The sequence below is a fragment of the Centruroides sculpturatus genome, unplaced genomic scaffold (genome assembly GCF_000671375.1).
Source record: "Centruroides sculpturatus isolate CEXI.00-Female unplaced genomic scaffold, Cexi_2.0 scaffold746, whole genome shotgun sequence".
Lineage (NCBI taxonomy): Eukaryota > Metazoa > Arthropoda > Arachnida > Scorpiones > Buthidae > Centruroides > Centruroides sculpturatus.
This window is the reverse complement of record NW_019384898.1, coordinates 2,723-27,626: the sequence shown is the minus strand read 5'-3', so window position 1 is coordinate 27,626 and position 24,904 is coordinate 2,723. Positions and strand designations below refer to the sequence as shown.

At 32.1% G+C, this 24,904-nt stretch overlaps 1 protein-coding gene across 2 annotated transcripts; it reads right to left on the bottom strand.

Moving 5' to 3' along the window:
• Positions 1 to 567: 567 nt before the first annotated feature.
• LOC111631437 (myb/SANT-like DNA-binding domain-containing protein 3) lies at positions 568 to 19,296 on the bottom strand. 2 transcript variants are annotated; one of them, XR_002757700.1, is made up of 3 exons: positions 18,150 to 19,296; positions 1,463 to 3,273; positions 1,278 to 1,395 (listed from the first exon to the last, which is right to left on the bottom strand). XR_002757700.1 is itself a non-coding variant. In XM_023375682.1 (2 exons), the coding sequence occupies exons 1-2, from the start codon at positions 18,517 to 18,519 to the stop codon at positions 2,897 to 2,899; spliced, it is 747 nt and encodes a 248-aa protein (XP_023231450.1). In that variant the 5' UTR covers positions 18,520 to 19,296; the 3' UTR covers positions 568 to 2,896. The 2 variants fall into 2 exon arrangements, 1 of the variants encoding a protein (XP_023231450.1); XM_023375682.1 differs by having other exon boundaries at positions 568 to 3,273.
• Positions 19,297 to 24,904: the final 5,608 nt, after the last annotated feature.

The following is a 24,904-nucleotide window of genomic DNA, read 5'->3' as shown; positions in this document are numbered from 1 at the left end:
AATAGTATATCATTGTTTACTTAGAAAATGATGCAAACACACCTCTTAAAGCTAATGGTTTCTTCCATTCAAATTAGAATGCTGAAATCTGTAAATTTAGTACAGTGTTCAAATACATTTTTCCAACTTCCTGTACATTCAATAACTTTTTCAATATTGCTTTATGGGAAAATGGTCTGGTTTATTCATTTGAAATTAAAGTGATTAACAATAACCTCATAAACAAAATGTGTATTTTTGTTTTAAACGTTACATTTTTATTTCCTTGTAAAATGAGTTCAAACTAAATTATTTTATTTTCTTTTATCACATTCAAATACTTTTTGCCAGGGGTTGTATATAACCAAACACACAAAAAATAAAGTGGAAAAAAAATGCTAAAAAATCATATGAACATAACACAAAAGTGACAGTGAGAGATGACTTGGATGCACAACAGATTTCAGAAGTAAAAAATGCACTTGAAGCTTTATCTTGAAGCATAAAGCTTCAAGTGCATTTTTTTACTTCATATTCAGTTTAAGCTTTGGAACATCATTCAAACTCTGAAGTGAATTTTAACAAATTTACCATTTGATATTAGAGTTGTTCAAAGTACTGTACAAGGTACCACTGTATATCAAACTTTGCAAAATTGGAGGGTGTTGTCTCTTTTAGACCTGTTGTGAGTGGAATTCCATCTTCTGTAAAACTCCACCAATTCAGGTTTTTCTGGAAAAAAAAAATCTACCTGGTTTTAAAATCAGTGTTTGTATGGCAAATTTCCTTTCATGGAATTTTAGTATGGTAAAGATTTATTCATAAAATTGATGTAAATACAATCTATATTTGATGTCTTGAATAGTTCTTGATCTCACTTTCAGGAATGGTCATAATGGCACTTTATAATTTTGAAATTTTGTCAAAAAATTTTTTCCATGTAAATTCCTTGCTTTTAAAATTAAAAGGGGTACCTTCTCTTTAAACAAATGTTTCAATTCAAGGAACTTTAAACAACCTACCCTTGCTGACTTCTCTACTTTCATTTTCTGTCATTTTGGTAATTTAGTAACACTTAAGGCTAATGATTGAAACTTGAAAACCCTGATGATCATTTTCCACATTGTTCTTAAACAAGAAAGTTTTGTCTTTGCCTGTATGTGTGTTCTGCCAAACCAGGTGAAAGACTCTGAAATAAAGAGACCAGTTTTATTTTACACAAAAAATTTTTATTGTCTGGGACTGAGTACAATGGCATCAACAGATTGCCCCACCAATCAAAATGTTCTTTTATTAGATGAGGTGGAAAAGGAAAGTGGCCATAATCTTCCACCTGCTAAAACTTATTTGTAGGTAAGTAATCTGGAGGTGGAATCAAAGAAAAAACCTCTGAAGGAATCCAGATGTGGAGCTGATCTAAATCATAAAAAACAAGAAATCATTTTCTGTTCATTATACAAAGAAAAACAGCAACCATACCTACCAAGTCACCAGAATAATGAACTTGACTTTACTAATTCTTATAAAATTCAGTAACTAAACTTGTTTTTTAGTTTTGTTTCCAGATACTCATAACACCAGTGACCTTTCCACTTCTTTTAGTCACATAATCTGGTGACTGAGGTTTATCTTGACCATTTTCCATTTCCCTCCTCCTCTTCAGACTTTTTCTAGGTTCCTAAAAAATGGAGTTTCCTACTAGACTAGAATAGCTTTCTCACTCATAGCCTTCTTGGGCTGTACACAGGAGTGAAATCTGGCTTTCCTTTCAAAGTAGGAAGACTGAGTGGAGACTTCACCTCTATATAAAAGAAATTAGCAACAGTTTATAGAAAAAACTATTGGCCAAAGAAAATTTCCTGAATTGCTTCTTAACATTTCAAAGTGCACTGCATGGACCAGAATTTGCCTTCTTAACAGAATTCCTTCAGATTTTATTTTATTTTTACTTGATTCTCCATCACACTCTTGATTTTTAAGTGGATCCAATTCTGCAAAATACATCCCATTTTTTGAACCACTCCACTAGTTTCCATGCACTAGAATATTCTATTAGGCCATGGTCATTTCAGGAACTACCAAAATTTTAGGCAGACATTAAGTGGAAGTGCAAATCCACCTGAAACTATCCACCTGTAGACTATGTTCTGCTTGAAAAAAATTTGGAATTAGAATAGAAAATCAGCTAGTTCAACACTCAACTTTTCTGTTTCTGTGCAAAAATCAGATAAGATCATCAAGTGGAAATGAAACAGGTAAAAAGACAAGATATGTCAGTGAAATAAATACATGTCCATCCACTCTCAACTGCTTTAAAGTCAATAAGAACATTATCTTTCAAGAAACAAACTTTCCAGCTCTCAAAAACCAAACTTTTTAGTTATGGTTGAATTTTCCTTGCATGCCCAACCCAAAATTAGAAGCTGGAAACAATAAAATAAGTCCAGAGTATGACTACATTCCATTTTGTTGATCATCAATTTGCTTCACAATCAAAAATTATTTTCTTTCAAGTCAGAAATAGAGGTGGAACATGTTGGAAATGGTGTGTGGTGGAAACAGCCAAAGCTGAAGACCCAGAGGAAAACAGTGAACAAAATAATTTGGAATAAAATTTGGTGTTGGAATGCTGAGATCAACTTTGGTTTTTATGAAATACTGATAAAATAATTTAAACCTGAGGGAATTCTGTCATTATGATCAGTTTACAAAATGCCTAAGTGTCATTTCACAATGCTTATTTCTACCAGAAGTCTTAGAAATCAGCTGATGGAAAGGAAGATCTTCACCAATTCCATATTAATATAATTAAGATGGCAAAAACTAGATGCGCAGAACCTTGATCTTCTGGCTACTTTCCACCTAAACAGCACAGCCCAGATCTGCTATAAAAGACCATCAAGAAGAAGGAAGATGGTCAAGTGTCCTGATGATTGCCCAACAACTGCTGAGTTCTAAGTTGCCAGTACTGAAGCTGGGCTCCATACACCTTCATGACTGCAGCATGTTCAGTTCGTGCCATGTCCATCTTCATCTGTAGCAGCTTCATCTTGCTGGTGTGCTCCTGACGTCTCAGACAGTCCCACTCCTCCGGGGAGGCATTTTCATTCCTATTGTCAGAGGGAGAATGGTTAGGCATCCCATCGGTGTCCAGAGAGTCACCCTCTTCTCTCTTCCCATTGACTGGCACAGAATAGGGCACATTGTAGACAATCCCTGATGAGTCGGATGAATAGGAGGGCATCTCAGCTGAGGGTGAAGGAGATAATTCCTCACGAGTGTTGCCAGAAGTCTCTAGAATAAAAGGAATTTCCCTTTATTTTTGTCCTCTTTCTTCACGCCCAGCTGATGGGTGTTTACAGCTGAGAATGCATGGTCTGGAGTAAACCACATATTATCAGAGGGATTTCTTCCCCTATCTTAAAACCAAAAAATGAGAAAAACAAAATCTGTAGATCTTAGAAATGGGATCTGGATGGAATGTGTTAGCTCCTTTTCTGTGAGCAGAATAGAAAAGGTTGGAGAAAGTTATTCTAAATTACTGGTAGCTAATTCAAACCAAACAATCTTTCAAATTATTGGACAATTATATAGCTAAGTCTGGAAGCAAAGATTGAACAGAGATCTGGCCAGTGTGAATAAAAATGCATCTGCACAATTTAACATTTGAATGCTAAATGTTCGAATTTAAATATTTTATATATTTAAATTTGAATGGTTAGCATTCTAATTATAACGAACATTTTTTGACCTGACACAGATCCTAAGGGGATTGAAAACGTTTGTCGTAACATATTTAAATTAAATTATATTTGCTGGTATAGTTCAAAGGTTTTAGTGGTGTTATTTAATAGAATTAGAATTATTAAAATTAACACAAGATGGCAGCATAACTATCTACTTCTGGACAATTTAATTAGTTTCTAATCATTAACTTAATCATATAATTAGGATTGTCAAATACTTGGGGATAAAATCAGGGACAAAATGAGTTCTTCCTGAAAGATACTGGGACACTTCAATTCCAAGACAGGTAAGATGTGTATTTTTACTCTGCCAGTGACAGAAATACATTTAAAATGTGGAAAAAGAAAAAGAAACTTTATTCTAGGAACAATATTTAGAATAAAATTCTCCTGTCACTAGACGGCAATTGGAAAAATCTGGGATATCTGACAATCCTAAATAGTCTGATAATTTGGCAGATCTTTTGGTTTGAATTAACTATAGAAATCTGTTTCATATGAAGAATAAGGAATTGAATCCTTTGGATATATTACTTGCTCAATGAAATACTATACCTAAAAATATAGGATTATTTAGTGAAAAAAGCATAAGAATACAGAAAACCTATAATTTAGAAATATAAAAATTGGGTTTAGAGATGTTGATATATCCCTAGTAATTAATGACTGGTATGATATAGTCAGTATTATCTGAAAAATAATTAATATTATCCAATAATTTGATTATGTAAGAGCATTTTTCTCTCCAAATTTCACAGAAAAATATTTGTTAGATACAGATGATTGGCTTAAAATTACAGTTAGAGTGGCATTCCCCAATCTACCCAACGGTGGCAATCTTGTAGAAAACAAAACATCTTATCTAACTATCAAAACTTACAAATTTTTGTTTGTCAAAGGACAGGCAGCAAAACATAAATGCCCTAGTTATTGTTAAACCAAGTTTAAAATTTGCATGTTCTGTTTAACCAATTCATTTTAATAACTAAAGCCTGTTTCACAATTGTTCAGTAAGCTAAATCTACTTCATTTTGAATGACAATTTCAGTGGAATCATCTGAGCTATTTTTACTGTCTAATTTTTTTTTGCAATCCACTGATGGATTTCTTACACCCTAAACCACTGATAATCAATGAACAGACATCTACACTGGTTTCCAAAATTTAAGGAAAAATCACAAAAATTGCAATACTGTAACTCAAAAAAGTTACACTCTGATTGTAATGAAGCTGAGAAAAAGTATACAACACATAGTAAGGTGTAAAATAACATGAAAAAAATTACAGGACAATTATGATGTTATAGTAATTAGCACATATAGGAAAAGTATCTTCAATATGGAGTGTAATCACCCGGAGCATTAGGCAATAATTTAATCCTACAAGATGATAACGCAAGACTACACGAGCTGTGTGGTCTTGCATTATCATCTTGTAGGATTAAATTATTGCCTAATGCACTAGCATAAGGACACAAGCATCAAGGATATCATCTCTATACACATGAGCAGTCACAGTCACAGTTCCACATGGAGAAACATGGAGGTCTGTGTGTCCACCCAAAGAGATACCATCCCAAACATAGACCCTGCTCCTCTGTATGAATCTCTTTCATGGATGTTTGATGGATGATAACATGTTCCAGGTTCTCTCCAAATCAAAAAAATGTCTGCTATCTCTTTGCAAGCAAAACCTGGATTCATCCATGAAGATGAGTCCCATTGATCTACAGTCTAGTGAACATATCGACATGCACACATTAAATGCTCCCTTCTGTAATGAGGTTAGCAACACACAGATGGCTGGTTGCCACACATACAGACCATCTTCATGAAGCCTTCTGCACACAATAGATGTGACACCCTCCTTCTGGTGGCTGTAGCAAGAAAGACCTAAGTTGGGTTGGGTTTAAGGTTGACATTCTACTCCATGTGCATAACTGCAAATATTGTTCATGGGGACTCAATGTAGCTCTTGGCTGTCCTTGGCTGAACCTTCTGGATGCCGAATCTGTGGTCTGAAAAAGCCTATGAACCACAGGAGGACTCACATTTAACCATCTGGCCACCTCTGTCTGGTTTGACCTCCCAATGACCCTCCATTGCAGTTCTTCTGGCAAATGATGCCTCAAAGTCATTGTAAGGAATTGTCTATCCCAATCCCAGATTTCTTATGTCACTATCACAGTGAAACCTAGTCTTACTATTAAACATGCATTCTAAACAATCATTCATCATACTGATGTGAGAATTAAGAACATAACCACAAAACTACCAACATACCAGCATAAATTCATTTCAAAAACGAACGTTTTCTACCGTCTTCAACGGTCATCATCAGGTTTGAATCCAAGATTTCAAAAAATCGAACATTGCAGTTATGTGCATAACTGCAATGTTCGATTTTTTGAAATCTTGGATTCAAACCTGATGATGACCGTTGAAGACGGTAGAAAACGTTCGTTTTTGAAATGAATTTATGCTGGTATGTTGGTAGTTTTGTGGTTATGTTCTTAAACATGCATTTTTATGCTACTTGCAGGTGATGCATTCCAATTACAGCACCACTATTTTGCATATTGTAATTTTGTTCAGCATCTTTTATTTAACAACGTACTTAAATTTCACAGTGATTGTTTTATTTTTGAACAAATTTTTTGCTATTTTTGTGAATTTTCCTTAACTTTTGGAAACCAGTGTATATGTTATAGACTTAAGTGATTATGAATAATTGACAAACAAAATTGGGCACTGTAATAAATTTCAGGTTTTTTATCATAATTTGTCAGAGTGACCATTCACTATGAATACTGCTATCACCTGGTTGGAAAAAGTGAAAATAATACTTTAAGGAATGATCATTCGACATGTGCTAGCCAATCAGCACTTGTGTCTGAGTTGCGCATGACTACTGTGTTTATTATCAAATTTTAAATTCATGTGGCCAATAGGTAAAACTTGTGCAACATTTTAATTTTATTTTTGTCTCTTAAAATAGTGTTTTTTTCTTTGAAAAATAATGATCATGCAGCAACCATTAAGTGATTTGAATAACCTCTTCAAAAATTAAATGAGTTAATATCAGAAAAGGTCAGAAAAATCAAATTTTTACAAAATCAGCATATTTGACAATGATACAAAAAGTGAAAGTGAAAAATCAATGTTACTTTGAAGTTACCAGAACAATATCAGTGTTTACACAGATATGACATTGTATCTATCGAAGATATAGAAAAACAAATAGTGCTTGTACCAATAATAAAAAGATATTTGATTAAATATTACATTCACACTGAAGAAATGTTTCAGATATTGCACGATGCCCATACTGCTATTGGCCATGGTGGCAGAAACTGTATAGAAAAAGTATTAAGTACGAAATATAAAAATATTACAAGGGAGATGATCATAATTTACTTGAACTTATGTTCCTAAGAAAGGCTTGGTAGTTAAACCAAAGTAATGAAATGAACTCAAGATATCAGGTTGACCTTATAGATATGCAGTTGCAAGCCAGTGAGCAATATAAATTTATACCCAAGTACCAAGACCACCTGACTAAATTCGTTCAACTAATATAGGCTAAAGATGTAGCCTATATTTTTTTAGATACTTTAAAATTTTCTGTGCACCAAACATTCTATATAGCAATAACAGCAGAGAATTTGCCAATAATGTCATCAAAAAACTGTGTAGTATATGGCCCAGGTTAAATGTTGCATGGAAAGCCCAAGCACTCACAAAGTCAGGATTCAGTAGAAAGTTGTACTCAAGACTTAGAGAATATGCTTAGTTCTTGGTTGAAGACTAATAACACTAACAAATGGTCAGAAGGATTACATTTTGTACAACTGATGAAAAATCAAGCACATCATACTGGTATAAACTGCAGTCCCCATGAAGACATGTTTCAAGCAAAGATAACAGTTGGACTGAAGAATTTTATACTTGACAGACTATTGACCAATGTTAATACAGAGGAAGATTTACAGAATCTTTTTAAAACTGACAACGATGAAGAAAGTCAAAGCTGTGCAAACTCTGGAGGATCAGATGCTGTTCAAGATAACATTATAAAAGATTTTTTGATAATGTCACCTTCATATTGCAATATAACTGATGAAGTTTAAAGATCTACATTGTCTTCGTATGAGAAAGATCTAACCTATGCTGATCTCCAAAAACCACAATGTTATTAGTACTACAGAGTTGGTGAATGACAAAAAAAAGAAATCCAAACAGTTGATCCAAAAATAAGTTTTGTCCAAAACAAGGGAAATGACTGACTATTCTTAAAAAGTAAGCAGAAAAAATTATTGATACATCAAATTCCAAATATCCAGCAGCTAATGTTTGTGACAGAGTAAGAATTCATGCACCAGAGATAGATTGAGTCCGCAATGATGAAAAAAATATTTTACAAGTTGTTGTTGAGGTTGAAGATAAAAACCTTTACAAACTGGGACCAAACATGGCATATTGAACCTATATTCCAGAAACCAATTTACTAATTGTAAAGAAAACTTCATTTCTGCTAAAGATATACAAGGTGCAGAAATTTTGCTTACAGAATGTGCAAGAATATCATTAATCTTTGAAGACCAAGGTTATAGTTGATGTTGCTGCAATATTAGTTGCAAATCTAATAGATGTAAATGCTACAAAGAAAAAATTATTTAATGCCAAATGTCTCATCAAAGTCTTTATTGCTTGAATAAATTAACTAAAGAAATNTAAACCACATAATATGAGCAAGATTTTTCTTAAAATACTTTAAAATAATTCACAAAAATAAATAATTTATAATGAAAAAATGGACTTTTTTAAAATCGAATTGCCCAATGGAAATATAGCTTTATGCATAATGTCTGGTCAGTTTAATAAATTAATCAATATTTATCAGGCTGTGCAGCCATTTTAGTCATTATTCATAATGGGCGGGCATTATTAATAATGACCTATTCACTTGGCCCATATATATATTAATTACTGACAGCCAACAAGATGGAATTAGTTTTTAAAAATACTTTGGAACAATTCACAAAAAATAAATAATTCTTAATGAAAAAAAGTAGAGTTTTTTTTGAAAATAAAATTGCCCAAAGGGAATATAGTCATTCATAATGTCTGGTCAATTTAATAAATTAATCAATATTTATCAAGCTGCATGGCCATTTTAGTCATTATTCATAGTGCATTATAAATAATGCGCTATTAACCACTTGGCCATAACATATATAACAACAGTTAAAATTAGCCAAAATGTTTGATTTCAAATGATGTAACAAATGTTTAATCATCATTGAACTCTTACTGTAATACTTAGAACACACTAAAAACTGAATAAACTTAAGGTGAAGATTGCCAAGTGTTCGTGTATTTACACTATACAGTGTTCAAAAGACAAAACACTACGATTAATTAATGATCATTATTTTTAATTGCAGTTATCATAAGTAATTCTTAAATGCAGAACTTCCATTAGCAATCTGGAACATACTGAACATACTACAATAAATAATGACAATTAAAAGCAGAGCATTAAGGGAAGACATCATGGATTAAGGAACTATGGACAGGCACAACTTATATGTAATGTCACCACTTTTTTTTTATATAGAAACGGAAGGAAATGTCAGAAAATAAATTCATACCTTAGAAATCAACTCCAGAGAAATGTTTAATAAAACAAAATCATTTTAATCGAAGTTGATATGTTGAAACACTTATGATAATAGAAACAGCACATATACATGGGATTAAAAAGTGATACAGGGGTTAGTGAAAGTTTATTATTGTTGTTATTTTATTTTTGGTTAATTTTATATTTATTTTATTTTGTGTTGTATTTAAAAATTTTATATCCTGTTCTATTCTACTGGTATATATTGAACGTTCTTTTTATCCAAGTGTTCTATTTTGGAATGTTCAACTGATGAAGACCTATCAACTTAGGTTAAAACAATTTTGTTTCATTAAACATTTTGCTAGAGTTGATTTCTAAGCTGTGAATTTATTTCTGTTATAAATAAGATTCAATGACAGTAAACAAAAATTAAATTTAATGCTGGTTGTGGCTGTCTTGATATAGATTTTAAATAAAAAATGGAATTCAACAACCTGTTAATATAATACCAAAGAAGCTAAATGTCAGTTATCTGGACAAAAATCAAATATGGATAGTCTTAACCAGAAGTGTCCACAGGCTTTAAAAAAGGGCATCATATATTATGAAAGATGATGATTCAATGTTGGATTAGTGCTCTCACAAGATGGTGCTGGTTGTACTCAGGGCTAACTTGGCCTTAAAACAAGGAATGTGATTTTGATCAACATATGACGAACAGATAACTATTGATACATAAAAACAGTTGCATGGGACAATAGACAATTTTTGTTCATTAGTTTCTTTTATATTTACAGAATAGATTAGAAGTGATGAATTTTCTGGTGTTTGTTGATAATGAAATTTGAGCTCTTTTGGGGATTAGGAAAAGGGCAACCTGGACAAAAAAGGGGGTCACATGCCTCAATATGACAGGTCATAATTGTTATGTACTGTACAAAATGCCAGTTATTGGCATTAGTGTATCCAGAGTGTAATCTTAATACCACATTTCAAAAGCAAATCTTCCAGGTTGTGTGTGTTCTAAAGTCAACTTGAAAAGAATGTAAGTGATGCAATGAGGTGGGTTATATGCTAGTATTAATCTTTTGTCAGGTGTAACCCTGTCGTCACGACAGTATTTGTTTTCTTGTGTACACCACTGCTTCCAAGTGCCTGTGATCAGACTAAAGAGTAGGTATATTCTCAAAAGGATATGTGCACTAAACAACACCAGAGAAGTGTTTTGGTTTCAGAAAACAGTTACTTTTTTAGAAGAAATAACTATAACCCATCCTTATTACATATTGTGCCTGCTTGTGTTATGTGGATGCATGGAAAAGATGCAAGTAATTCTTTCATTTCTTTCTGCTATTTTTATTTTTCTTACCTTACTTTTGTTAATAAGCATTAAGAATTTTAAAAATATTTATTATTGATTAAAACCAAACATTTATTTGTATTATATTGATAAATAACTGTTACATTATGTTTGTGTTTTAATATCTCTTACTAGAAAAATAGATTGTTCCATTTTTACTACTTGTTTATACAGACAACTTTTACGCTTTTAATTGCAAGTATGATATTTTTATACATTCATACGACTACAAGATATGCTTTGCATTCTTCAAGATCATTTGGAAGAGAAGAATCTAAATGCCAAAACTACTATACAAGATGAAAAGAAAGGCAAAATAGGCACAGAAAAATTTTAGAAAGTGATCATGAAAGTGAACTGCAATGCATGGTTCCAATGAAGATGACTGTAATAGTGCTCAAAGTAGTGATATGTTAAAATAAATAATATATATTTTCTATAAATAGTGATATGTTATATTATATATTTACTGTATTTTCCTTAATGTTTTGTATTTTTTTCATGTATCATATATTATAATTTTTCAAATAAATAATTATAACATATGATAATGAAGAAAAATGATGATAAATAATATTTAATCTAAAAGAAAAAATTGTCCATCTCCAGGAAGGGTCATGCCTGCTTGTTACAAAATACAGATCACATCTGACAAAAAATTAAATTGCAGTTACAGACGCATGCCTTTGGAGCAATGGCTAGTCCAGAAGCCATGGAGTATAGATTGGGTTGGTTATGCAAAGATTTTATTTTCATTTTTTGTTTTTTGCAGGATATATGCAATTGCAAGTTTTACACAAGTTAGATGAGTACAGCAGTCAGAACTCTATAAGAACATAGACATTAGCAATAATATTGCCACATTTTTTATAGAGACTTTAAAGTCTATAAAAGTATTTTTATAAATATTGTTTTTACACTGTCTTGTATTTATTATTTTACTCTTAACTGCATTAAATTTATTTCTTTTTCTAGCAGCCAGATGGCTAAAATAGTTAAGTCATCATCCTACTGCTCTGGAGACATGGAATTGGTAGTGGGATTCAGTCAGTTCACATCAAAACCAATTTGACAGAACCACTTCCTAAAATATTTTTAGTTTGCCTAATGAATTGTTAAAAATGTACTTGTAGTATCTATTTTGGCAATTAATTGCATGTCTGGTTGCATAAGACTGCTGACTTTTTATCAGCTTAATGTGGACTATAGTGGAATGAAAAAGAAAGACTATGTAACAGATATGAGTGCAAATGAGACTGCAGTCGATACTGGTATAAGCTGGAACTAGACAGTAACCAGAGATATAAAATACTTTATGTACTTTTCCAGCAACCTAAACTTTAACATAACTAATGTTTTGGATTGATTAATGAGAAAACTTGATAAAGGGTTACTAATCAATCCAAAAATGTTTGTGATAAGTGGTTGCAGATCAATCACAATCATGTCAGTGATGAATGTGTTCTCATGAAATACCTTACATATTTTTCCAGCAACTTAATATAACTAACATTTTTGGCTTGATTAATAAGCCTTCATCAAGTTATCTCAGATCAGTGCTTAGCCCTAGAAATTTTTAAGACGATAAGGTGCAACTGTATCAACTACAAAAAAGAAAAGTCTGTTTTCCAAGTGTGTCAAGCTGTTATGTTGTTTATAATATAAATTTTTTCGTCTTCTAGTACGTATTTTCTATTATCAGGACTTATTAGACTGGCTTTACAGATACTGCAACAAAGTTTCACAGATCAGAAATTTGTTTTATTTAATATACCTGTTCTATTTCTTTCTCCGTGTTTCCTGTTCTTTGCATTCTCCGATTCACCAGAATTTCAGCTAAATATATTATTAAAAATATTGAAAGAACAGAATGCAATGAACAGCAAAAATATTGAAAGAACAGAAAACATGGAGAAAGAAATAGAACAGGTATATTAAATAAAACAAATTTCTGATCTGTGAAACTTTGTTGCAGTATTTGTAAAGCCAGTCTAATATGTCCTGATAATAGAAAATACGTACCAGAAGACGAAAAAATTTATATTATAATAAACCAAGGACATTGAGGCATATTGATTTGTTATGATGTAAGGCAGTAGACATCCACTAATTGTTCATACTTCTGGCAATGTAATCAATTTTTAACTTTGAATTCAATGTGATAAATTTTTGAAGTGCATATTCCATGGAATGTCAAGCATTCCATTTTAGGATTATTATTCCTGAAGAGGGACTTCAGAGTAGGCCAAAAACATTTGAAGTATCTGGATTTCATACTGCTGGACTGACTATGAGGTTTGTGGATATGTTATTGTTCTACTGTCCAAGTATTGTTCTACTTCTGAAACTAAGGAGTTATTGCTGTTTTTGTGAGGCCAGCCGATTAGGGGTGAGGTGTTTTCGACAGCCGAGCGGTTAATTCTGTCGTGTGGGCGCGGAATGACTCACCGAGACTGGTTTACCATATAAAACCGTTTAATAATATACATAAATCGTTCTTACAACAATCTAATGCGGGCAAGAGCCTATCCTACAATGGGTTTCTGTCACAGTTCCTAAAAATCGGATAGTTCGAATGTTCAATTGGTCCCTGGGAAGCTTTCGGCACTGTGGACGCAGAGAACGATGGCTCCGGGGCACACACCAGCACTTGTAGTGATGTCCTCGGTTGACAAGTCAAACCTCGACGATCCTGGACGTGACCTCGGCAATCCTAGAGTGGACGGGTTGGCGAAACCAGTTCCTAGGTCGTCGGAAGAGCCTTCGTTGCGTCTCGGTCGGGAGCACCAAATCCCGACAGGTGAGCACTACACACCAAAACCCAAGACCCCGTAAAGTTCCCGAAAACGCGGTTTTATCGATTTTTCCACCGCAGTCGCCTCTCCATTGGTCTCTCCTCATCACATGGTGACAATTCGAAACCCCAGGAAGGGCGCGGGAGAGGTCAACATCGCGTCGGAACACGACTCCTCTCCAACCTCGTTTTCCTCGACTTTATCTATTGTTTAAAATCTTTTAACAAGACAAAAGGTTCATTGTTTAAATCTGATCTTTAAGTTCGCTCTTTCGCACTATGAAACTTGACTCATTTAAAAAGTCGTTAATGGCCTGCTTTCGGACCCCGTTTGGGTCCTCACATTTTCAAAATAGTAATAAGAGGGATATCATGTGACAGTATTTACTCTGATATAAGTTATAAAGTATGAAAAAAATATAAATATAAACACACACTGAAGTATTCACTGTTCACATAAAAAAGTATTGTGACATGTCGCTACTTTGGAAGAAAACCGGCACAACTCAAAATTACTAGTTTTGAGAAAATTCCATGCAAAGATTTAGCCAAAGTTTAAATGAATATCACTTATCTCCCACATAACTGCTCCCTAGTGGTCGAATATGCAAGTTAATCTTGTGACACTCTTCCACATATAAATTTACTACATTTTCGTTTTGATTATGATATAATCGAAAAATTGCACTTTTTTGAGTTATGCCTGTTTTCTTCCAAAGTAGCAATATTTGTCTCTGCTGGTGTTTACATCACAGTGCTGGAAGGGGATGATGGTGGAGAGAGAATGCTGTTCTACATCAACTTCTACTTGCCTCCTCTCGATGTTAAAGGCTGAGAGTTGTCAGGTTTGTCTGAGTTGTCATCTTGATTTTATTGTAAATGGCATCTCACAAACATGTGTAGAATAGATTGTGTGGTCACATGCCTCTTTTCATTGTGGATGACTTTGTAGCTATACATATCAGGATATAGTGTATAACATTTTCAAACTGCTCAATGTTAGAATTCATTGATTCTAATTTTGCTAATGTTGTGTCCATCAGGTTAAAAATAAAATCAGCTAGTTACTTTGTTGTAAATTTCTTGATGTCTGGAGTTGGTGATTCAATCAGCTTATTTCCTTTAAAATTTTCGAATGCCTCTAACTTTAGTTAGAGGCATTTGAAGGTTAACTAAGGTTATTAATAACTAACTAAGGTTCGAACTAACTAAGGTTATTAATAAGCCCTCCATTGTGACTCACAAGAAATTTTATTCTGTTAGAGTCATTCCTGTCATGTCATCAATGCTCACTACCAGCTTAATTGTTGTGTCAACTCAGCACCTGTCTCAGGATTTGTCTGCTCTCCTTCCTTGAAACTTATAAAACCATTGACTATTTCTAAACAGTTTTTTCCACACAGCATTCACCATTGTCTGCTTGACTTCATCCCATGACACCCTGATGTTTTTCCATAGCATTAAGGATATTATAACAAAAAACAGCACATACACAAACTGGAACTGTAATATTCAAAGAAACAACATGTAAATGCAATATCTAGAAAACAAGTACTGGTCAGAACATTTTCGGTCCTCATCGGAAAGAATACAAAAATGATTCTACTCATATTAATCAAATATTGACACATTCCAATTTTTTGACCTTCAAAATGATGTTTGAATGAGACAGTGATGCCCAGTTTACATCATAAATAAATAAGCAATATATTTTTTATAAGGTATAATGTAAAAATATTATTAATAAAATTAAATTTTGTGGAAGTCTAAATAATATTTCCAGGCTTGTGGTACTGGAATACAATCTGAGTTGACACAATTTCCATTCTTCTCAGCTCTATAAATTTCTAAGGCCACTAATGATCCTTAAGCCTGAAGTTTATAAGTTCTGGGACTACATCAAGTGCATTAAAAGTTTACTTGTGTTGTGAAAAAGTGGGCAAGGATTAATTAATCACACAGCTGAAGATCCTTAGATAAAAGCAAAGCAAACCACAAAAGAAGTCATCAATTAAGAAGCAATACAGAAATATCTTAAATCTTAGTTTTATTGTTGCTTTTTATCAGGAATATTTAAAGTTTAGTTTAAGTAATTGTTTAGTTAAACCCCATCACCTCAAATTTTTCTGATGAGCACCAATCAGTTATTTTTAATAAGTTGGTTGCAAATCTGTTGTTCTTTTTTTGCAGTCGACCATGAGTTAGGAGAAAATGGCCTCTGAATTCCATTGCATGCAAAGGCAATGCCAACCATGTGACAGTTATCTTTCAGTGCACATTGCAGCAAATTGGCCAGCACAAGCATATAATAGGAAAATAAAGAAGAAGAGAACAATGGGAAAGATGAGAACTTACTGGTAGAAATTTGGTTGTCTTATGATGACAACTCCTCTCTGTCATCATTGTCATCCACTGTATCTTCACAGCATCGACTGTCACTTCCATTGTACATCTTGCTGATGGAAGTAAAGAATGTATCCTTCCTTTCTAGCTGGAGAACTTTCTTCGCTGGTAGAGGAACTCATACAGATGGCATGCCATTTGGTGGTTCCAGTTCCTGTACCTGGGGACAATGGCACCAAAACCTTTCCATATGTTGTGTAATGACACTGTAATGTAAACACCAGCAGAGACAAATATGTCACAAGACATTTTTTATGTGAACGGTGAATACTTCAGTGTGTGTTTATATTTATTTTTTTTTTCATACTTTATAACGTATATCAGAGTAAATACTGTCACATGATATCCCTCTTATTACTATTTTGAAAACAGCAATAACTCCTTAGTTTCAGAAGTAGAATAATACTTGGACAGCAGAACAATAACATATCCACAAACCTCATAGACAGTCCAGCAGTATGAAATCCACACTTCAAATGTTTTTGGCCTATTCTGAAGTCCCTCTTCAGGAATAATAATCCTAAAATAGAATGCTTGACATTCCATGGAATATGCACTTCAAAAATTTATCACATTGAATTCAAAATTAAAAATTGATTACATTGCCAGAAGTATGAACAATTAGTAGATGTCTACTGCCTTACAGAGAAATATCATTCATAACAGCTTCTACACTTTGGAAACAGACTTTTTTCTTTTGTAGTTGATACAGTTACACCTTATCACCTTAAAAATTTCTAATATGTTCCAATAATCCTAATGATCTCTAATATGTTCCAATAATAGGGTTGTTCTTAATAGAGTAGCTTGCTGAAGTATAGGAACATCTGATATCCATTATGAAAGATGTTTCCTTCTGCTATCTTGTTTTAACATTGCAGTTTCTTATGAAATTACACCTAAGTAATCTACAAATTTGACTTACACAAAATATGAGTTATGTAACAGACTGAAAAACATAACCCTTATGTAGTTGAGGTGTTATTGGACTTCCTTGGTCTGCTCAATTCCAGATTTTTCATCCATTGAGCATTTGTGGGACCAGACAAGATGGTAAGCTTCAGTCATCTATGAGTGTGAGGGACTAAAGTGGCAGTTACAACATCTATTGGAAAATCTGTCATTGGATGGCTTACTATGTCTGTATGCCTACATGTTCAACCATATCTTTGCATATAGCTAGAAAAAAGTAAGTTTTGTAAGGTACTAAAGGTTCTTTTAAATTATACTGTTCACTGGGAAATTGTTTCTTTGCTATGATGTTTTAATCACTTATCACGTGACATCATTACATTTACATTAATAAAATTTTATTCAATTCTATCATCTCCTCGTTGGTGCATAATTTTTTTTATCAATGAATATATTTATTTAAAAAGAGAGATATTACTTTTACATGAGTGACAAGCTCATTTACATTTCAAACTGAATATCCAAGTGATCGCAACTGATCAGTTTCTAACCTATAAATTTAAAGTATAAGGAATATATATTTCCTGGTCACTTTTAAAGTCTATTATTTTGGTAAATAATTTATTATTTCTGCCTTTTCTTTTTCTATTTCATACCATTCAATGGTCTTCAATAATAGAATTTTTATACTACATTACTAGAATACTTTACAATTTTACTAACCTCTAATTTACCAGAATATTTACCAATCTGCCAGATTTCCATAACAACTTGAAACAGAAAAAGCAGAAAATTATCTGCATTATTTTATGTTATTGTGAAAAGAGTGTCTGAAGAGAAAAATTTCAACGGTAATGAGAAATCTGCATATGAATGTTTCTACCTGGCAGAAGATGACTGTGAAACAGGATGAAGATGATATGAATAATACAAGCAGGAATAGATAGAATCTGATAAGCAGATCTCTACCACCTTTTCATCAAAAAGCACTGCTGTTCATGGATTCAAAAGTAACAGGAGAAAACCTTTAAGTAACAATGCAATAACTAAGGTTTTTATGATAATCTTTCAATAAAGATTTTGAATCCATTTCATATGGATTAATCTAAAGTTTATGTTTGAATCATACCAAAAATTATGTGAAATATTACTAAGGGACAAGTATAAGATCCAAATCCCACCTCAAACAGAAATTTTCTACACAAATCCTAGGAAACAGTGGTTAAATCTGGAATCTTGTCTAGTTTTCTGTGGTGGACGCGTGAAGAACAAATCAATTTCTTTTCGCGTTTATTCTCCGGGATGATACTAAATACAAGGAAAAAGTTACCTCCATCGCTGGGATAAACGATGTCCAAATCATAAGCAGGCTTGGAAGCCAGATCAGATTCGGTTCGTTCCTCCTTAATTTCAAAGTTGTTATCGTCTTTCTTGTCTTCCATCTCCATGGCCACAGTGATTTTGGACCTGGCCTTCATGTTCTTCCAGCATCTTTGCAGCTGTCCTACACTTCTTTTATTAACTCCATGGCGACTATTGTATTTCGAACACAACTCATGCCAGGTCTCTTCTTTCTTCTGAAGTGCCGAAGCATCATTTCTCTTGTCTTCGATGACTGATCTGTATTCTTTCACCAAATTTATCAGCAGCTTCTTTTCGTTGGCTGTAAAATTCATACTTCGTTTCCTGAAGGTGGCCATGACTAATCAGACTTTGAGACCCTCTTAGGTCCTCTATTAAATTATGCATGATTTCAAATGTACCATTTGCTCTCTCTGTTCATTCTGTACCCCCAATCTTTCATACTACTTCTATTCTTCCATGCTCTAGACCTCTCAAAATTCTAGTTGTTCTATTTCCAATAACCTGAAGAAAATAAATTGGTCAAGAACTATGAGCACAATTAATTCCCACTATATATTTCTATTTTCCTAATAAAGAATATCTAACATTTGATCAAATGAAATAGTTAATGCACTTACATACTAATATATTTTATGTCAAAAGTGTCAAAGTTTTGCAAATTATCTTTTGTTCCCATTGTCAACAGTCATAAATTTCTCACAATTTGTCTGAAAACTGTTCTACATTAAAGAACCCAGTTAATCAATTTAAATAAAAAAATATTACATTTTCTAACTGAATTGACATTCAGTTGACTGATTGAGAATTAACATTTGTCAGAAAAGGATAAATCTGTTACACACACAATAAATTCAAAGTACAGGTTGTAAACATTCTTTCAAAATCTATTACATTCAAGCAACTGACAAAAGCAATATGCAAAAAATAAGCTCACAGCAGTTTTGGTGTAATTAGTATGCAAGAAAATTTTTCAAATAGTCTTTTCTATTTTAAATATGTTGATGGAATTGTTAGGGTATTCAGGTTTTGAATATGCATCCATTATTTTTCTTTAAAGTAATATTTAATATTTATTAAAAACATCTCATAACTTATCACGTAAACCAAAATGAACACAAATAATTTTTTAAAAAGAATTTTTGAAGTAAAAATAACTTTTTTAAGCAAAAAATACCTTTAAACAATAAACTTTTCTTGTTATATATTAATATATATTGCAAAATGTTAAGATACAACAACAAACTAAATTTCTATCTACATTCTCTTCTGTATTTTCATTAATTTGAAACTATGTTACGAAACAAAGATCCTTGAAATAAATACACCAATCACTTAATAAAGTTTACACAATAACAACTATTTTTACTGAAAAACTCTTTTTAATAATAAACTTTTACAAAGCAATATGAATTACAATTATAGGCATAACCTTTGTTTATAAACAATTTTGTTTAATATGAAAAATTAAATAAATGTTTTGAGATTTTTTTTCCATTTGGATAGTGTTTTAAACACGGTGCTTAAAGTCAAATTAGTTATACGAACTTTCCGTGAATACGATCAACCGTCCGACCAGGCAGTACCCAATCGCTGTCATCATCACTAGGTTGCTGACTGTATCTAAATACACAAAAAATAAAGAAAAAGTAATTAGTATTTCATTTGTTTAATTTAAAAATCATATATAACAATTTAAAACAAGGATGTCATTCTTTACATTCATACTGATTTGGAACCACAAAACACACAGTAAACTCTTGATTATTTGGTGAAAAATAAAAGACATTTCAATTAATCAAATTTCTAATAATTTCTTCATTTGTATAAAATTACAAAAACATTAAAATCTTTTTTGTTTTTACTATTTTAGCAAATATTCAATTTATTTTCCCATAACTATGTTACAAGTAGCTAGCTATAAATACGGTTTGAAAAACAAAACAGCATAAGAAATTAATTTTGGTACAGCAATGAAAAAACTTGTAAATAGCACTTAAGTTATATATTATTTACATTTCTACTCATACTAAACAAATAACTTTTACTTGAGTTTTAAAGAAATTTTTTAACAATATTATATATAGTGTCCCATATAGTGTAATCCAACCACACGCTGTCATGAATCTTACATATACCTTGTTGTTAACAGAACCTGTCTGAATTTTATTACTAATCTATTTACAGAAGCTTATTAGAAACTTTACCCTCTGGGTACTTATGAAGATCATTTTGCACTGCAATCAAAGATCATATACAGAAATGAGCCTCACTGATAAAAACAATTTCTCTTGCAAATACACCATATTCTCTCTTGCACAGCAATGAGAACTCTAGTTGCATAGCTACAGGAAAGGTTTACTAATTTGAATGCCATACTCTTCATTGGAATCAACAAGTTGATTCCAATGAAGAGTATGGTGTTTCTGTTAGCAATTTGTATTTCTCAGAAAGCTAACAGGTGGTTGCATTTTACATAGTCAAACCTCAAAAACATTTTAATACGCATCCTTTTTTATTAACTCTTCTAATGCTTTCAGTCAGTTGGTTGACCTTCTTCGGGAAAAAATCAAACAATTTCAATTTCTTGTTTTGGAGTGCTTTTAAACTATAAAATTTTCTGTTATCAATATGTGAATAGATAATTATAATGTATACAAAATACTGACATGTACAAACATACACATAAACTAAACATAAAAAAAAATAAATAAATAAAGTAACACAACTGATAATGTAAACAAGCCACAATTGTGCCTATTTCTTTAACCATCCATTTTTCATACTAATTCAATCATATTATGCCTGCACTCCACGCTGCTGAGACTTTACTCAATTCTCTAAAGTTTATTGCTTGTCCTGCCTGGTTGATCTTGTGTACTTGCCCACTTCTGTGTATTTACGGTGTCACATCTTGAATCTTTTGTATTACTTCTGCTCATTCCCATTCCACTATAACCTCTGTCAGGTCTGCATATTAAAACGTTTTTGAGGTTTGATTGTTTTTAAATGCAGTTAGAGAAGAGTGCATTTTATGTAGGACATGCTGTATAAGTTTACAAATTTTACTTAACTTTCAATAAATTAGTTCTTTATATATGATATAAATAAAAACATTACATTCATTAAAGTAACATTGTATACAATTTAAATTATCATCATCTTCAAATTCATCAAACCCTGACATCATATTGTCAACTGTTAAAATGAAATTGCTTTTTCTAAAAACCAAAATTTATCAGTATGTAACAAATATTTCTGTTCTACCTTATGCTAATATTAGCTTATTTTGATAAATCTTCATATTTCAAACATTTGTGTATATTATGAACTTATTTCAAATTAAATAATATTAACCAATGTGAATAATGTTTAAGTGACAAATATTTTCGTTACCACTTCTGGGCACTTCTTCAGGTATCTTAATTCAAAACAGTTAGATAAAAACTAACTGTTGAGTAAACTAAAACTAAGTGATAGAGAAATGGTGTATATTGGTTCCGCTAAATGTTCAATGGCAGTCAGAATATGGGAGCATAAATCTGACATACAGTATAGTAGGAGTACCATTGCACGCTCCACTTATGCGACAGACCTGGATATTATGGCAGACTGCTCCAAAGCCAGAGTTATCCTTACAACCTCGCACCTGAAACACTTCAAACAGTTAGAGGCCAACAAAATTTTTAAGTCTTGCAGCAGAATGTGCATTAATTTTAGGAAAGAGATGTGTCTGTCGATGGCATAGCAGGCTATACTTGACAATAACATTTAATTTTCAATCGTATTTAGAAGCGAATGCATGCACAGTAGTTTTCTGCATTCCAACTCAACCTAATGTTCAATCTTTTTTAAACATCTTACGGAGAATGCATTTGAAATCAATATCATTTGATTTATATTCAAATGTCAATGGCCAGCCTGTTTTGAATTAAGAAGAGACCCGAAGAAGTGCATAGAAGCAACAATGAAAACATTCGTCACTTAAACCTTATTCACACTGGTTAATTGGTTGGTGAGTCATACATTTTATATACATCCCAATGTTGTGCAGTTAAATACTCTGTGTTTATAATTTTTGTTGAAAAATAAAATTACACAAATTTTTAATAAGCAATTTATTATGAAATATAGTACTGTATAATAAAATTGCAACTGATATTTTGTTTTTATATCAACAGTATTTACTTTAAATGTCATTGTTAAAAAAACAATAATGCTAAATGGGCATTCCTGGTATCAATGTTTACTTAAATGTTATTTAATACAATATAATCATATATAAAATTCAGCATTGCAAAACTATGCTTATCTTATATCAAGAAACACTTGCTAAGGAAAGAATAGAGGATAGAGATTCCATAGCATATATAATCTGTTTGGTAAAAGCCCAGAATTTTTAGTACAGTACTCAATTACATTGCACCAATGAGTATATCATGCTTTTCCCATGTTTGACAGATACAGTAGCTCCCATTATATTTTTTCTGGTAACTGTATTTTTACTTGTTCAATAATTATGATGCAGATGCTCAATGATCTGACACTTCCCTATTTTCTTTCCCGCCCTACTTACTATCACTTCCTTTTCTAATTTCTTAGAGGTAAAGTCTGTACACATACAGACAACCTCTCTACTCTTTTAATGTAATGTGCTTTTTCTTTGTCTCCCAACAAGTGCAATATAACAAGGGGTTACTGTATTATTTTTTTATACATACTTATTTAAATTAAAATAAAACTAACAATAAAATGTATTAAAAATATAAACATAATGACAAATCTTTTGAAATTAATTTGAAAGTGCTAATTAAAAATGAATAGATATAAAAGCAATAGTTAATAGAAGGATGTTTAATAACAGGAAGGTGTTAAATTGTTTAAATCATTTAAAGTTTGAAATAACATGTTACAAATTTCATGAAAGAATGGTTTATTGTTGTAACATTGGCAGGCTTAAAGGACAATTGCATTGCATGTGTGAAACATCATCCCATGATGTTTCACACATGCAATGGGAACAACTGCAGTCAGCTGTTGAACACACTGCATCATCTTCAAATAATATAACTAAACTATGAGGAACACATTGAACAACATTTCCTGCATTACTATGGCATATACCAGTATGTCACCATAATGCTTTAATGAATGAAATGCTTTTTAATTATGTTTGTTTCTCTGCTTGTAGCACCATTTACCCTGTAGTGGACAATTTTTTAACAAAATTTTTGCTTGCAAAATCCTTTTCTGCATCCTTTGAACAAAATTTAGTGTCAATAAACTTATTAGTTGAAGTTACAGCAGTGGCGTGCTTCCACCGCTACTCTTGTATTTTCCAAAATATAAATACATATTGCGTGATTATTTTCATATTTTAACGTATTTTGGATTAATTAAAATTAATATTTTATTATAACCGCATTATGTATCTTATTACAAATTTCTTTACTACATGTGAAAAAAATGATAAGATTGCTATTGTATATTTGATATCAGTGGCAGAATGGAAGCACTGTACTGACAGCTTCCAAGCAGCCAGATTATATGCATTAGCACATGCACTTTACAGAGCACCAACCTCAGGCAGTTTAGCTGGTGGAAGCTACACACCAAAATGCTTCCAATGATTCTTTCTATCCAGGACTGGTTCTGGGCTGTTAGCCGCATGCATGCTAGATATTTGGCTGCCCTTGCCCAATAATGTGAATCGCAAGTAGATTTATAACTTAACCCAACCGATAGGAGTTTATTGGCATGTTTTTATGATAGTCATGTATAGTTGACAGGAAAAATCCATTAAAATATTTGATATATTTATTCTGCTTTTATTCTGCTCACCCATCTTGTATTACTTACAGATTTCAATGTTAAATTAGTGATATTACAATTTAGTATGTCCCATCTATAAGGGGATGCAGAAAAAAACGTGTACAATCCTACTACAATGTTAAAAAATTAACTGTTACTTTGGTAGCATCATTTACAACTAAATGTAATGAATGAGATACACAAGGTACAAAAAAAGCTATAGAATTTATTTTCCTTAAATTTACAATTTATGTTATCCGTTGTCATAAAAATTTGTCTTTCCACTTTTTTCCAGAGACTACAAATATTCAAGTACAAAGTAACCGGTTTCAACTTATTTCTACTTGAGAAGTAGTTAAATAATTAAGAGATTAGGGAATTAAGGACATAAATAAAACCCTGCTGAAAGAGCTAGAATTTTACTTAAAGCTAATTGAACCAATCTCTAGCCGAGTACAGTGGGTACTGATTTCTTTGTAATATTAGATGTAATAAAGAGAGAAATTTTTCCAGTTCAATGACAGTGACTGAAAAATTGTAAATTTTGGAAATTTCTGTGGACCATGGTCCTAAAACGAATTAGTTAGAAAACAAATGACGGACAATCTATTAAGTTTAACATATTTAGATTTTTACAGCTATGGCGAGAAATATTTAAAATTTACAATAACCCTGTTGCGTCTTTTGAGGTATACTAGTGATGCGACAAAAGAGGCATTTCACATTGACCAGTATTGGCACCTTCAGGATTTGGCAGTCCGAGTGTATGCATGCAATGCAACCTACTCTGATTCCATCCATTAGCCACTCGTAGGGAGTTATTTGACTAAGTGGATTGTTTTAAGATTTAAAAAGTAAAGAAGATTTTGTTATTTTTATGTACATTTCTTTACAAAGCTATATTTAATTATA